This window comes from Atractosteus spatula, chromosome 27 (genome assembly GCF_055471065.1).
Source record: "Atractosteus spatula isolate fAtrSpa1 chromosome 27, fAtrSpa1.hap1, whole genome shotgun sequence".
NCBI classification, from domain to species: domain Eukaryota; kingdom Metazoa; phylum Chordata; class Actinopteri; order Semionotiformes; family Lepisosteidae; genus Atractosteus; species Atractosteus spatula.
The window spans coordinates 5,718,230-5,734,263 of record NC_142732.1 but is presented as its reverse complement, the minus strand read 5'-3'; the positions used below and the strand labels follow the sequence as shown (position 1 = coordinate 5,734,263).

General features: G+C 38.6%; 1 protein-coding gene across 1 annotated transcript; it reads right to left on the bottom strand.

The window, feature by feature from the left end:
• Positions 1 to 3,229: 3,229 nt before the first annotated feature.
• Positions 3,230 to 14,705, bottom strand: galnt17 (polypeptide N-acetylgalactosaminyltransferase 17). The gene is made up of 11 exons (XM_088906907.1): positions 13,548 to 14,705; positions 12,219 to 12,402; positions 10,072 to 10,238; positions 8,636 to 8,810; positions 7,798 to 7,995; positions 7,182 to 7,299; positions 5,952 to 6,137; positions 5,353 to 5,490; positions 4,998 to 5,093; positions 3,885 to 4,046; positions 3,230 to 3,367 (listed from the first exon to the last, which is right to left on the bottom strand). Exons 1-11 carry the CDS (start codon positions 13,789 to 13,791, stop codon positions 3,230 to 3,232), a joined length of 1,806 nt encoding a protein of 601 aa, XP_088763033.1. The 5' UTR covers positions 13,792 to 14,705.
• Positions 14,706 to 16,034: the final 1,329 nt, after the last annotated feature.

Here is a 16,034-nt window from a genome sequence, read left to right as displayed (position 1 = left end):
TACAAGAACCTTAATATACAGTATATCGGTGTTTTAAAAATATATATTTATGTATGGACCTTAGAGCAAAAAACAGTATAAATGTTTTTTTTTCATTTTTGCGACAATATTGTAAATTAAATTTTTAAACATCACCTCTTTTATATGGTTCATTAAACTCAAATGCAAAAATCTGATAGTGTCAGTTGGTTTCGATCCAGTTATGATCTCCCTGAGCTTTGTTTGCTACCGTCCTCATTAGTTATTGTCGGTTTTAGTGGTAGTAATAGTTTTAAGTATTTTGTTTAATAGCTGTTAATAGTACAGCTTTGTGTATTTTAATGTTTTCATTCTCTTGATTTATATTAATTACATTAAAACATTTTTAGCATTGAAAATTGTTCCCTTGCATCAAAAACTGTGACTGTGCTGTGACAATTGTTAGAAATGCTGTATAATGGGAGACCACCTGGAATTGGAAAACTTTGATTCTACTATTAACATGAAGGAGATTGTGGCTTTTCCTCTGGCACTTTTAAAAAGGAACCAAACTATTATTTGATCATAATTCTCTCAGCTTGAACAATATTTGAAATTGTTCATATCTTAGATTGAAGGAAATATATCAGTTTTTGTGTTAATATGTCCATTATTAAAAAGCCATTTATTCCTGCTTAGGGTCTCAACAACTCCAGACCTATCCCAGATGGGGCACAATGTGGGACTTCATACTGGATAGAATGACAGTGCATTTCAGGTCACACACATGCACACAGGGACAATTTAGAGACATCAGTTAGACTAGCCAGCATGTCTTTGGCACATAGGATCACCTGGAAAAACCCATGTGAACATGAAAACTCCATGCCACAGTTTGCACACAGAGCACACATCTGTACATCTCTTGTAGAAGGTGTGGAGAAAATAAAGATGACCCATGCTTGATGCATAGAAGGACCCATCTGGAATCAAGCCCAGGGCTCAAGACCTGTGACAGCAACACTAGCAAGGATGACGGTGACGGGTTGGACGGTGACGAGGCAGTTAATCTGACCCTAAATGCTTGGATGTAAAAATACTCCAATGGCACAGAGCTTTTTGTCTGCAATTAATTAGCAACTGCTGAAACTGAAGATCACTTTCTAAAACAGAATCTAATGTAATAGTCACCTTGAGTAATGCATACAGTACCACAACAATCATTAAAATCAAATAGGCTAAGAAATATTTCAAATAAAATTTAAAATTATAATCACAGATCTACATTTTTGAGATTTTATTCAATACATTTAAATCCATAGAAGTAATGCTGTTGATGGACTTCAATACTTGTCACCTCCAGATAAAACCTGTTTTATTAGACCCAAGAAAAGGACAGAGTTGTAAAGCATTCACCTCCTAAGACATCGTAGATCTCTTCTAAGCCAGTGTTTCTCAACCTTTCTTGAACCAGGGACCAGATCCTTAAGGCTCTCCTCCTCTGGGGAGTGCTTAGGCTTAAAAGCAGTTCAGAGCAAGACCACAATTTAATAAGTAATGTTACACAAGAGCCGTCCATGGACCAGTGGGTTGAGAAATCTGGTGTTAAGAGACAAATACAGCAATGTGTCAAGAATGGCCTTCATCGGCAAGTAGTTATTGCTTTCAAATAATGCAACCAGTACGTGTACAATGAGTACACATAAGTGCTGCATATTAAATAGTTCCTTGGTGGATTTTAATACACTACACTGTATGCTTGCTGGTCAAGAAATCTAGAACTTCTAGATCATGGAAGAAAAAAAAGTCTCCATGTTTGATACATTATTTTAAAGTATCTTGCTTTTCAATTCAGAAAGAGAGGTCATCAGCTTTCCAAATAGCACAATTTCTGTTTTCAGGTTTTTTTCACCTTGTTTGTGAAGTCGTTTTGAGTCTATCAGTTTTCTTGAAGATTTTTTTTTTACCACTTGAATCAACTGCTCCAGTGGCACGGGTCAACTGTCCAGGGCTGAAGGTTTACAGTATTTGACCCAGTAAGCCTTAGAATAGATAGGTCTCCTTCTGAAAACCCCCCACATTGATCATATTGGCAATTCTAACGTGTTGAGAGACCACCTATCCGAGAACTTGCAGAGACTTTCCTTTGCTCTCTCCTGATCAACCGTTTATCTTCTGCCTTCAAAATGCTCTGATTAGAAAGAGCATTTAGGAGAATGTCCAGGCAAACGAGTTGAGAAAAGGCTTGTAACCATTGATCAAAGCATTGAACAGTCCCAGCCCGACACCACCACACAGATTCTTTCCATTGAGTGGTCAATTCAGATTGAAGTTTCAGTTCCTTTCCCCCTTTCATCAATGTAGAAAAATCTGTATTCTGCAATTGTTTTAATTCTACAGCATCTTTTTAAAGCCCTGAACATACAAGTTAAAGAGAAGTCACAGCAGCCCTGTCCCCGAAGAACTCAAAAGGAAATCTTTGGAAAGCATTAATTGCTTGACTGAATCTGGTTGAAAATGGAATTCTTTAATTTGCCTCTAACAATCCCAAAGCTAGAATAAATGCCAGGAGGTCAGGGAGGAAGTAAGAATTCTCAAGAGTGTGTGAATATTAGCATACCTAAATTACCCTACTGTCTAGGCTAAAGACCGAACTGGTTAATGGAACAACAGCATTAGACCAGAGCTGTTCAGTCTTAAGCTTCTCCAAACCACTCCACGGGAAAACTTGACGACAATCGGCTCCATTTCTTGAACTGATTTGCAAGATCGATACCTCAATCAATGGGACAGGCTGCACTAAGGCCCAGCAAATCAGCACTCCACAGCGCCCCCTGTCTGGGAGATAGGGGAAATCTCAAAAAATGCAGAAAGGCCCCCAACAAGCAGTCGATGTCAGGAGTTTTCCATTCTCAATTTAACGAAAAATCTCCTGAAATGAGAAATCCTTCTATACACTTGTAGGCTTTGTCTTCTGGGTCAGGGAGCTGTAACACTCCTGCAGAACTTTTCCCCGTCATTTGCCAGTTCTCTCTCACCACTCCCACAGACAAAGTGTTCAGAATAGCTGTGGCTATTTAAATGTGGTGATGGGCAATTTGTACTTGTTCATTAGAAATCTGATGAATGAATTCAGAAATTACAACAGTTTGTAGGCGTTTATTTTTGTTAAATCTGTACATCTGTTGTGGGAGGTCTATCGGGGAAAAAATAATCCATGCTCGGTATAAAAAATATTTTTTTGGAAGAGAAAATGGGCGTTGATATCCTGTCACAAGTGCTTCATGGAGTTCTTGATGGTCCACTTTTGGCCAGTGCAGGGCTGTAGAACAAGCAAGTACCCAAATCCTTCATTGGCTGGTGTTATTTCCAAACAACGACCAGTCTCCATATTAACGATTGCTTCGTTCTGCAATTAGAAAATAATGACTTAAAAAGAATGACTTGAGTTGGGTATCTTCTGTGTTTGTCATCCTTATAACAATAGTGTAAAAAACATAATGCAGTGTGGAAATTTAACTCTTATTAACTCAGTCATGTTCAGCTGAATAACTTTAATGAAGAAAATGCTGGCTTAGGTAATATGACCTGTAAATTCTAGTTAAACTGCAAATCTGTTTTTTAGTCCAGCTCCTGAGAAATCCAGTATCTCTGGGTTTAATTTTGAATTTTTGTATAGTTAATCCGAAAGTTTACTTGTTTTTTAATTAGATCTGTCGATTCTCTCCAGCCTTTAAAGAGATGGTTATAGTCATAGTTTGAAAATTTCAACTTTGTCAGTGATTAAAACAAAGTTCTCTTAAGGAAAAAAACTTAGTTCAATTAAAGCAACAGTTAGTTTAATATAGGAGGCCTCATCGGGAGGGAGTATCGGAGGACATGAGGACAGAGGATGAGGTGGTTGGAATTGGACTATGTGGACAAACCTGGGAGAAATGCCATGTTTTTTGCTGAAGGTGACTGATTTTCTCGCAGTCCAGAAGCTGAGGGAACCTGCTTATTTTGTCATCTACTACACATCGTGTATCTTCCCATATACTTCCCAGTGGGCCTAGATACAGGAACCCCTCCTTAGTGTACCTTCCAAGCTGGAAAACAGAATCCATTCCTTAATATGGTACTGGATTTGACTTTTTAAAAATCATATGATGGAACCGTATACAAAAAATAAAAGCATGCTTCCTTATCACTGAATTCCTTGCTTTAAACCCAGATTCATGCAACTTTATTGGCGTTTCTTCCTACCTCATATTATTGGCTTTAAATCCCAATTATTTATACCTACCCACATGCAGTAATAAAAGAAACCATCCACAGAGTCATCTTGTATCTGCTCTCTAATCATGCACAGTAATACACAGCATGGAGTTTAGCAAGTACTGTAGGTCAAAGGTTTGATTTCCTCCTGGCTTTTCTTTAGTTTTAAAATAAAGAGTGGTATTAAGTAAGCAAGAATCAGTGATTTCACTTTTCATAGGAGATAAGCTCTTCAGCTTTTTTCTTGTGTAGATTTCTACAAGTAATCCCGTGATGTTATCTGATACAAGAACATTTTCTTATACTGTAGCGCTGTGCATGTTGCACAGAAGCTCATACAAGTTGAAACTGTCTTGCACGTTTGTTTAATGGGACTACTGGAGGAATTAAGATTGTGTTTACCAAATTATCACTGATTATGAGTTAATTTATTGGCTGTGCATAAATATTGCTATGACTGACATATAATATTTTCATCAGGACAGCATTAGCCTGGAATTAATGAGTTGCACTGAAAATCTTATGAATTTGAAATAAGTTAATTGCATATACAGTATGTGGTTTGATGCACAGAATCAGGTCCGTTATCCACCACAGTATTTTAATACTGTGTTCCTTGTTTTATAAGCCTAGTACTTTCGAGCCAAGTGATGTGAGGATACACTGCCTGCACACTTGTGACGTACCATTAAATAAAACCTCTGTTCCATTATTTCTTTAAACCTTACATCAGGTCTAGCACTTCTCGAGATCTGTTCGAAAATAAATGCAGAAACACTCACTTGAGGACTCCACCCATGACAGGGATGCAGAGTAGCTGTGTGATTTGCTTTGGGTCCTTGATCAACGCACAGATGGGAGGCTTTGTCATTACGAATCTGTACCACGAAAGTAACATTGCAATGGAGGGTCAGTGTGACATAATACAAATAGTGTTAAAATGCTAAACTTGCTAAATGCTAAAAGGACAAGGAAACCTCTCACAGCTCATTTGAAATTATTTCTTCTTCTTGTGCGGATGACCTTTTTCACTACCAAGAAATACCCTTTTCTCAAAAAGATTTCATTCCGTATCATGTCACTTTAAATATTGTACTGCATTTATTTCTGCAAGAGTTCTTGCGAAATGTCACTCACCTCCCCATAATATACGGTATTATTGTATCTCCTCAGCTCCGGGTACACGTTGTTCAGATACCACTCAAACTTTTTACACTGTAGCCTCTTCCTTAGGGCTACTCTTTCTGAGATATCTCCATAATCTATCCCATGATTCTGGAAAAAGAAGCAAAAGTAGAACTAAACAATTTTTACCGTGAGCAACTGCTGCAGCACACTTCTTTAGTCTTTAGTTTTTCTCTAGTTCTTGCCTTTTGGGTAAAATACCTTTCATTTTGGTAAAACATTGTTTTTTCTGTAAATGCTTTAATGTGTTCTGCTCATCGACGGCAGTAGGCTTTAAAACGAAGAGCTCTGTGCAATAAAAGAGAATATATCAAAATCAACTTCAAACGCTGCTAATGCACCATTAGAAGAGCCTCTCTCTTTCATGGCAGGTATTATCATTACCCGTGGCTATTGTTGTACATTGGTGTACTTCTAAAGGCCTTTTAAACATTCCTCTTAAGACCACATGTTGTCTGGTAAGTGTGTAAATGAAATTTGATAACCGTTTTTATACATTCTGCTTATCATGACCAAGTCTCGCACCGTGACAGCTACGGTAACGGGCTCACCTCCATGGGAATATTCCACGCTAGGTACACATGAGACTTGTAGTCATCCATCCAGACTTCAGCAACACGTAGGGCATTCCTCCTGGCATAGTACCCAATGTTGTTGTGATATGGTTTCTTAGTCCTTGCCATATGGGCAACTCGAGAGCATGGCAGCACTTCCATGCTTCCTCCACACAACCAAACCTGAAAAGGCAAATGGGTAGTGTCAGTATTGCCAGTTCTCTCTAACAAGTGTACGTAGTACACCGTCTAGGGCGGTGCCCCTCAGATCTAGTCCTAGGAAACAAGAACAGTCCACCAAGTGTATGGTCAGACTTGTGCACAAGGGTAAATTTGATCCAGTAAAGCCCTAAGTAAGCCAATTTAACTGTCTTGCTGAGGTTTTGTTCTATTGATGATGATGATGATGATGCTGCATCTCGTGTTGCATGCTTGTACTGTACTGTCTGAAAAACGAAATCGGTTTCCATGAGATTCCTTACTGAAATAAATGTTACAATATGCTGCGCATCAAAAAACGATATCTTACAGCTGCAAAAAAATCACAAACCTATCCTGAAAGTAAAATATATATTTTTTTGTAGTAGGTGCACTGACACTGAATTGAAGAGGCTGTATAAATTCCTTATGCCCATTAACATTTGTCATTAACAAGGAGTCTACTGCAACACTAACGGGTTCATCTCCTATCGCTGCTGTTGGAAGCAGTCTGCATATCAGTGATAGATTCGTTGCAACAGGTTGCTGATGCTGTCTGTTGTTTTGTCCCATTGCTCACATAAAGCATGAGCCTCTTCACTGCTCTCTGAGCATTAGAAGCCAAATGTCATCCCATAATGTTTCAATGATGCTCAAGGCTGACAAGTAGGCCATCCACAGCCTACCTGTCACATTTTCATCTTTTCAACCTTTGCTACAGAAGCAGCATGAGTTCTGTTGATAACAGGCATACTGCTTTCCTTTTTTGATTTTCAGCAGGTTTGACATTAATCAAATCGAGTGACTTCATCATTTGTGCCCAAGCACCTTTCACACTGATGAGGAGATCTTGTGCTTATGGACATTACTCGAGTGTTTCAGTCAGTCTTGAATGATCAATTCACTAAAATGACCCCCAAAACTATTACCCAGATTACCTCAAATACATCTTTTAAAAAAAATATACATGTATAAAGTTTATTTTAAAGCTCAGAATGCGAAAATGATTTTGACACAAAAAATACTAACCTTGATGCCCAGTTCTATGTTCTCTCCTCCATATACATCCATACCAGAGTCAAGTAAACCCAGATCCCCAAAATAACTCCGGTTCACCACAAAGGAGCAACCTATCATAGCAGGGGTCCTAACACATTGAAGCAAAAACAAAGTCTAAATGTTTGACAAATGTTTTAAGCAGAAAAATAAATGACAATCCTATACAGTAAATCCCAGTCCTGTGCTATTATTCCACAAGAATACTTGCTCTATCAGGTTTATGGTCTTTGGCTAAACTCCATGCTTGCTGTCCTCAGTGTGTTATGGGATAGCCACACCTGACTACCGATGACCATAAGCCTTCCCAAAAAATCCAAATAAATGCATTAATATATTACAAATATTCAATTCATTTTCTGAATCTTCTGATATAATTTACAAGTTTGTATTTTACCAATAAGCAGATGATAATACTATTGACATTTAGTCCAGTTTAGGTTGTCCATGCTGTTAAAAACTCCTGTTTTTGACAGCCCTTCAGAGCTGTAATACCTGCACAGTAGGTGAGGACAGGGAATTCGGGAGTGTGTCTTTGTGAGATTTGTGTATCCAGTTCTAATTGCCCATTCTTCTACAGTCCACTCACCTGATTGGTGCTGAAGTATCTCCTGCATCCACCCACTGTTTCGGAGGGCTAATATACATACACCAAAGCTCCCAGTTGTAACCATGCCCAGAGTTTTCATACCGTTCCAGTTCAAATGTATCATGCTTGATGTTATCAATGGAAGGGAGAATAATCCGCTTGTAGTTCTCTTTAATTCTTGACAGAACTGGTTCAGCCCTAGCAAGGAAAGATCACATGCATAAATTATGTATTTACCCTTTGAAAGATACATTTCCTCTAGGCTTCACTGGGGTTTCTAATGATTATGAAACGTGAGCATGTAAATTAGGGAGTGGAAATTGCATCAAATTCCTCTTCCTTACTTCAGCAAGTGCATGATTAGCGTGGTCTGTGACCAATACATTTAATTCAATTTTTTTGCTTCAGTTGACTGTTCGAAGCATAGAGGGATCATGTACAGTACAGTATATACTGTATACCTCGACACTTTGAGAGGACAAGGATTTTAAAACGGCCTTTACAGTAAATTGAGTCCCACTGTCTTCCTAGCCAGGAACTGAACCTTTATAAATGCACCCAATGACATTTAAGCTCTATGCACCTTTTCTAGGAGAACATAACGTGAAGATACTTCGATAGAGGAGAAATTCATTAATAAATCTGGAAAATGTGCAGTCAGGCACTGAAGACAAATCCACAAAAAGCAGAACCTAGCGTCTTATAAACAGTCGAAGGAATGCAAGCTTAATTGTTTAAAAATTGGATGCGATTCTGCAGTCTAATCAAAATGTCTGAGCACTTGTAATTACTTTTGCAGTGTATATAAAAATATGCAGAGTGGGACATTTTTACTTACCATGCAGGTGTAAACTCCACATGAGCATCGAAGAACCCAGTGACCTCCCCTGTGGCCACCTTCCACCCCTCAATACGAGCGCGAATCAGTCCTTCTCTCTTGGGGTTTCGGACGATCTTGACCAAACCAGGGTAACGCTTGTTGACATATTCCTCCAGCGGCCCCTTCAGTTGCTCTGCCACAGATAAGGAGGCAGCTTATATCCTATTGGAGGACCATAAGAAAGGCCTTCCCAAAGAGTCCTCCTTAAATTACTGAATGACTATGAGTTATGCACAGTGTTCTGTGTTTTTGATGTTTATTTTACAATATCTTTCCCTTTAAAATGCACGAAGCACTAATCTTCACTGGCTCCCGGTTTGACAACTTGTTCATTGCCCGATGTGTACTCGAAGTTACATTATCATTACCAACCTTAAACTACTTAAACGTTTTCATGATTCTTGTGAATCGCACCTCTGATTCTTGAGAGCTGTTGGATGTCTTATTCAACAATTGACAATATACAAATGCATCGGTAAACTGTAGGACTGAAATGTGAATTAAATGGCCTCTGGGATTAGTAAATGGTGTCACATGTAGACTCTGCCTGGAGGATTGAAAAGGTAAAACATTCAGCAACTGTGATGTGAAGTGAGAAGCAGCACCTTGTTTTGTAGTTAGCTGTGTTTTACTATTTTTAACTGGGATACTGTGTGACAACAAATGATCACTGCTTAGAAAATATCTTTGCATGATGCTAAGCTTCTGCTTTTAAACACTACAGCAAATGCGGTCTCCGTTTATCGTATACAACTTGAAATGCCCACTTTTTGAAATGCTCCCCAGAGTCTTCATCAAATCAGAATGCCACGTTTTCACTTAGGAATGTGACATTTTATAATGAACAGCGCCTTACAGGAAAGAATTATACAGACCACAAGTGCAAGGTTATTTGTCTGCTCTTCCATATGAAAAAAACTGTGATCTCTTTCCATCTGCTGAGAAAGAACTTTGGCCACCTGCCATTTTGCGTTTGCCAAGAGTACAGTGAGAATAGAACTGTCTCTCTCAATACCAGATGCAGATGAATACTAACATTATATCAACTACAAATTCAGATGGCCATAATTTCACCCATGCAAACACAAAAGTTCCGCCCACATATATAGTGGCTATCTGTTCCTAATATTTTCCAGTTTCTTAGAAAGAGCGGGTGGGAATCTGATTAAGTAAAAACAACAAACGTATTGTTCTTTTCTCCTTTTCTTTCTCATTCAGTTTTCTAATGAATTGTTCCAATTGAATTCATAGCATGTTTGTGCAGACTCTCTCGGAATGGATGCTTGCTTTCTTATTTAAACCTCTTGGCTTTATTTTTTTTTATTGTGTAGGTAGGACAGCAGAAACAATTGCCTGTATATTGCTTCTGCTTTAATACGTGACTTCTCTCTTACCATCCTCACTGTTGTCATCCACCAGGATAATCTCCTTGAGGAGGTGGGCTGGAGTGTGGTTGACAGCAGAGTGGACAGAACGCAGGATCACGGACAGGGCTTCATTCACAAAGATGAAAATTAGAGAAATCTGAGGAAGATTCCTAGGATAAGTCACTTCCTTGCACCTGAAAATTCAGACACAGAGCACAGTCAGAGGTAATCCCCCACAGCCCGTCCGGTCAGGGAAAAGAGCATGTGTTATTCTGCAGGACTGCACAATAATGATTAACTGAAGAACGCGAGGTGGCATGGTGGGACAGTGGTTAGCATTTCTGCCTTGCAGCCCTGGAGCCCTGGGTTCAATTCTAGACCTGGGGTGCTATCTGGGTGGAGTTTGTATGTTCTCCTCAATCATGTGAGTGGTGTCCGGGTGATTTGGTCTCCTCCCGCAGTCCGAAGACATGCTGGTAGTGTAGTTGGTTTCTGGGAAAATAGGCCCTGGTGTGAGTGTGTGTGGGTTTATATCTGTGTGTGCCTTGTGATGGACTGATGTCCCATCCAGGGTGTACCCTGCCTTGCTCCCATTGCTTGCTTGGATAAGTTCTGGCTCCCCTACAACCCTAAATTGGGTGAAGTGCTTAGAAAATGGATGGATGTGTGAGTGAACAAAGTGATATTCTAATATTTGGTTTTAGGATAGAGCGTAAAGCAGTGAATGGTTGAAAATGGTTGCTCAAAGCCTCGTGTCACAATAGGAAACTGTCTGACAGCGAAAGCTATCCACCCCCATATCCCTCATATTCATTAATTCAATTGAAAGGTTTTATGTAATTCTAAACATGTGTTTTTTTCTGGGATTGTTAGGTTACCCACCAGTGCTGAGTGTCTTTTAAAAACGCTACAAAGAACAAAATCAATACTCTTCCTTGCTCATGGGAAAATAACCATCATAGCATATTCTCTGAACATTGCTTTTACTTTAAAAATTCAGATATGGATATATAGCCTGCTGTTTCTTATGTGTTTGATTATGATTTATCCATTATATTTTGCTTCTGTAAAGGTCCATGGGTCAGCCTCTATACAGTGGTGGCTTGGGACACCATTATTGATAATATAGCTTAATGTGATGTTTCTCCCCCTTTTTTTCATTTTTGGACTATTGTAATGTGCATGTGTATCTCAGGAACAATGTGTATGTTCTGTTCTGTAATTGATTCCCCATGGAGTCAGGATCTAAATAAAAATAAAGAATTGGGAAAGAAATTTAGAGTGCATAGCCAAATGTCAACACATAGAGAACGTTTAACCATATCATTTTTTCTCATTCGTACACAAAAAATATTTGGTGTTTTTTTAATCAAGATGTCAAAATAATCAAGAATTCATGCACTTAAAGGTCTGCCCTTGCTTCCTGTGAAATGCAACTGTAGGGAATTATGTGCATTAGAAAAGCACCATAATGGTACTGTATATGAAAGACTTCCACCTCCTGACACAAATTTGTACAAATTACGGTATATCAGTAAAATTTATCGGGTCTTTTTTTCAGCAATGTTTGCTCACCCTGCAATGAATGTGATCTGAACAAGCTAAGCAATTTAGATTCCAGGGCTGAGCTCTTAATGTACCTATTTTTCCATTAAAGAAATGCTCCTATACTGGCAGCCAGACTGATGTTAGCCTGTTTATTGTGACTGGCTGATACAGCAAAATCAACCACAAGCATAATATCTTTGACTTCAAAGGATGACATCACACACATGGTATTTGAACAAACACGAAATTACTGTACTCATTTCTGGATCATGGATACCAGCTGCCTGACATTAAGCCAGAACTTATCATTTTCATTTATTTCACATTCCAAAACATTATTTGAGGAATACATGAATTCTTTAATGGGAAAGTAGGATACATACTCATGCAGAAGCTAATATCTGCAAGCCTGCTATTTATGCAAGTCTTTTGACAGAGACGTGAGAGTTGAATGCAGAAATTCCCCTCTTGTATAGTTAGTGTCCTTACAATGAATAGACTTTTGAAAACGTTCGCATTACTTCTAAGACCAGAGGCATGAATAAAACATCAAAGCCGATCAAATTAAACTCAGATTTGTGTGGTGCATAAATGAACGCATAGCAGCTGTCGGCTTCGGAACGTACTTGCTTGGGCGGAAGTCTGGGATGGATCTATCCAAGGAGATTTTCTCACTCAGATAGGCATTGTAGCCATATTTCTCTCTCAAGCCTTTAGCTTTGATTTCTTCAGCCGGGGTCAGGGTTGCTGGCAGACCACCTTTACCCAGCCCCCCATTGCCTTCAATAAGCCCAAGAGACTTTGACAAACCTGGTGGTGGGGAGATTTGGGTAAAGATTGTATATGTTTAGTTGCCTGTTTATTCACCCTTTGACATGGAAATGCCTGACCTCTAAAAATGGCAGGTTTGTTAAGGCAGTGGTTCCCAGTCCTGGTGCTTTTCATTCCCTCCCACCTTCATTAGATAATCACAGCCTTGATTGATCTAAGTAGGTGGTTCAATTGAATTGCATGTTGTTTCTTGGATTTTATTTCACTTACAAAATACAATGATTAAAGCTCCAACTCGTCTAAGAGCTGGGTACAAACAGTTCAGATTGATCTTCTTATTATTAAGTCAGTGAAGGGTTTGATTGTGTAACTAAGAGATGACTGGAGCAAAAACCAACAGGTGTGTGGGTCACCAGCACCAGGACTGCTTAAGGGGACATGGCTAGGTTTGGCTTGATGGGCCAAATGCCCCCCTGTCCTTTGTATTATCTTATAAGTATTCAGTTTACACGTGGGTATGCAGTTCACTGTATTTGAGGGTTTTCTTTTCTAATTTAGGCAAACAAAATTTTCACTGGATTAATGAGGTCAGATTTACCAAAAGATCTCCTCTTGTCATTGTCTGTTGAGGTCAGGGGCTCTTTATATGCATTTAGAACCACATTGCATATGTTCTAAACATAATTTATTTTCAGTTCACCATTTACTCATTTACAATGAAGACCATTGGTAAATCTTTGAGTAGATGATGCAAAATCTGTTTAAATTGATGATCGGTCACACTCCTTATTTTACTTTTGCTGTTTTCCCTCTTTAGATCATTAGATTTTACTGATATTAAAACATTACTCTGCCCCTACACATCCATGCATCAGCTGTGCCATGATATGACTATACAATCAAAAACTGGGATTACTTATAAATGTATCAAGTTTCTGTTTTCAGCAAATACCTTACTTAACATGGAAATGTCATTGCTGGTCGTCGTACCTTCTAAACATATTCTGCAACTGCTAACTTTGAAAACGAGTACAACATTTTCTAAATTATCTTTTACAGTGTTTAAAAGTAACACTAAAAGTTGATGGATGTGCAAGTTGTATAATGATAATTCTGACCAGATTTCAAAAGCTGTGGATACAGTATCTAGCAAAAGGTTTTCAACCAAAGTAAAGCTGACATACCATTTAGCTGCCTATAGACCACTTCCTCTAAGGACCCCAGTCTCTTCAATAGGATTTCGTGGCTGATGCTTGAACCATGAGCTGTAAGGTCGTAGTGATGGTTCCTATTCAGATGCGCTGAGGTGTCCTGGCCGATGTCTTGTACCGCCCTCGAATTACATTTGGCCCAAAAAGTCATAAACCCGACCACTGCTAACAAATTCAGCACCAATAACATTCTCCATCTTCTCGGAACCAAAGCCATTAAAGTTGTCGTAGAGATGAGGAACCCCAGAGACGGTTTTTTTAAACACAAATACAGATGCCGTCCTTTTTTGTAACTTTGTTATAAGCAGAGAAGGATCACTAGAGTAACATTTACTAATCAAACTCGAGCCATTCCGCGGAATACTGTCTTTTACGGTGGAGGATTCTGCGAAGCCAAGTCTCAGCGATTCGTTGTTGAACTGGGATTCATTCGTCTTGTCAAAACAATTGTAACAGTCGTTGTGGTACATAAAAGGGCAGGCATGCAATATTGCAAAATTTACGAAACGTACAGATGGACGGAGCAGTCCGTTTTCGCCACCTGGCAAGATTTCAGGAGAGAAATCATTTTAGTATAGATGATACTGTAATTAATAGCTACAACCCCCGATTGCATACTACAGAAGTCATTTTTATGATGTCTATTCCGAATGCACGACTGAACACCACTGTACGTTTTAAACACACAAATATCGCCCGAGCGGAATCAAAACAAGAAGTGGAAAAACGCAAAAAATCAAATAAAATGGGATCAACGACACGTACTCGATTCCACGCATTTGATATCCCATTTTATTTTTTTTAAATACTTAAGATCTCTGTAAACATCACATCATGGGATTGGCAAAGGTTCTTTAACCTCAGCTAAAATGAGGTGTAAGATTGTAGACGCAGCGTCTCCTCAATTGAGTCCGTTAATCACGTCGCAAAAAAATAAATTAAAGCATCGCATCAGCTGGGGTTTTTATAGCAAGTCCTTTTCGTTGTCAAGACGTCTTTCTTCTAATTTTATCCCTTTCCCTTTCCTTGAATCCGTCTGAGAATGAGATAGCGGTTACTTGGATAAAAACTAGAGGAAAACATGGAGTGGATTGGATTACCCTAAATACACTTTGCACTCCAGATCTGAATGAGTTGTCGAAGCGTAAGAGTCGGGCCTTGGATAACTAAAGATGATGTTCATTACAGTTGTTAACTTTCGTCTTTAATGGTAACGTGAAAGTTCTTCATCTGTCTTCTCATGTAGATTTTTTTGCAATGCGAGGAAAAAACTAAACTCTATTGATGAGCTGCCGAGGGTCTGGATCGTCAGACGAAAGAGAGATTTAAAAATTAATCAACCACAGCTTTTTAACTGCCCTATCGCTGACTTAGACCCATGAGACAAAGGTAGTCGTGAATGTTTTAGAAAAAATATTTAATATCAAAGCTAATAATAATCTCGCATTTACACATTAACGCTTTTGCTTTTCGATGCAAGAGGCCACCTCAGTGTAAAAAATGTGCTGTTGTGAAAACACCCGTACCCAGATTGAAACTTTAGAAAGAAACAAATAGTGTAAAATCAAAGTGCTGTATAGCAAGAATATGCATCAATACATAAACGTCCGAATTGTGATCGAATCCAACTTTTTTCTGTAGCCATAGAGTACCTGAAAACATTGCGATTAGCATTTTCTGATACTGCCTTATTGAAAGTTACCTGCTCATTCTTTGCATTTCATTTTATTCGTGGTACAGAATCATGTCTTTTTGCTAAAATTGTTTGCAAAGTGGTTTTGCTGAATAGATGATTCCCAGTACTGATGTGGTTCAGTGTGGTTGGCCCCCATCAGTAGCATATTTTACTTATCCTTCAAATGCGCCCTTCTGCTGCAATCTATGGGCGATATCATTATAGCATTGATAGAAATATAGGTGGTGTGTTAATACGTGTTTTCTAATACGGCCATTGCATTTCCAGTCAGAACTTTGAGCAAAAGCATTGCATGCAACGTTTATTTCTGGACATAAATTTGAACTTTTTTTAATGCTTTAAAATCTGTATCATCATTTTCATAGCTCAGAAGACATCTGTAACACAAATTTCGGGATCATTAAAACATCCCAGTGCTCTTCACAAAGAAATAAAAATCTTTAAAATTGAGCAATACAAAAAAAGTTACAATGCATTTTTAGCTAAAATGGGACGTACAATTCATTTAATTTCAGTGAAAAATTCCCCAAAACACATTGTATGGTATACCATGACAGCCTGAATGATGAACTAGACAAGAAGCATTGAACAAATAAAGCACCTAGCTCTGCAGTTTAGATTTAGCACTAGCAACAGTAATTACATGCCATGTGGTAGAGTTAATCTGTCATTTACCACAAACAGTGTTACAATGCAATATCTTTATGCTTTCCTGAACCAGTTTGAGTGCATAAATGTTATTCTGTTCTGCATAAGGGTTCCAA

Excerpts from the sequence above, each read along its gene's own strand:
- galnt17 (XM_088906907.1), bottom strand. The coding sequence starts at position 13,791 with ATGGCTTTGGTTCCGAGAAGATGGAGAATGTTATTGGTGCTGAATTTG. Across the intron at positions 5,491-5,951 it reads CGTGGAATATTCCCATGGAG|AATCATGGGATAGATTATGG; the intron begins GTGAGCCCGTTA and ends TTCTTTTTCCAG. Across the intron at positions 3,368-3,884 it reads AAACATGGCATTTCTCCCAG|AACGAAGCAATCGTTAATAT; the intron begins GTTTGTCCACAT and ends TTCTAATTGCAG.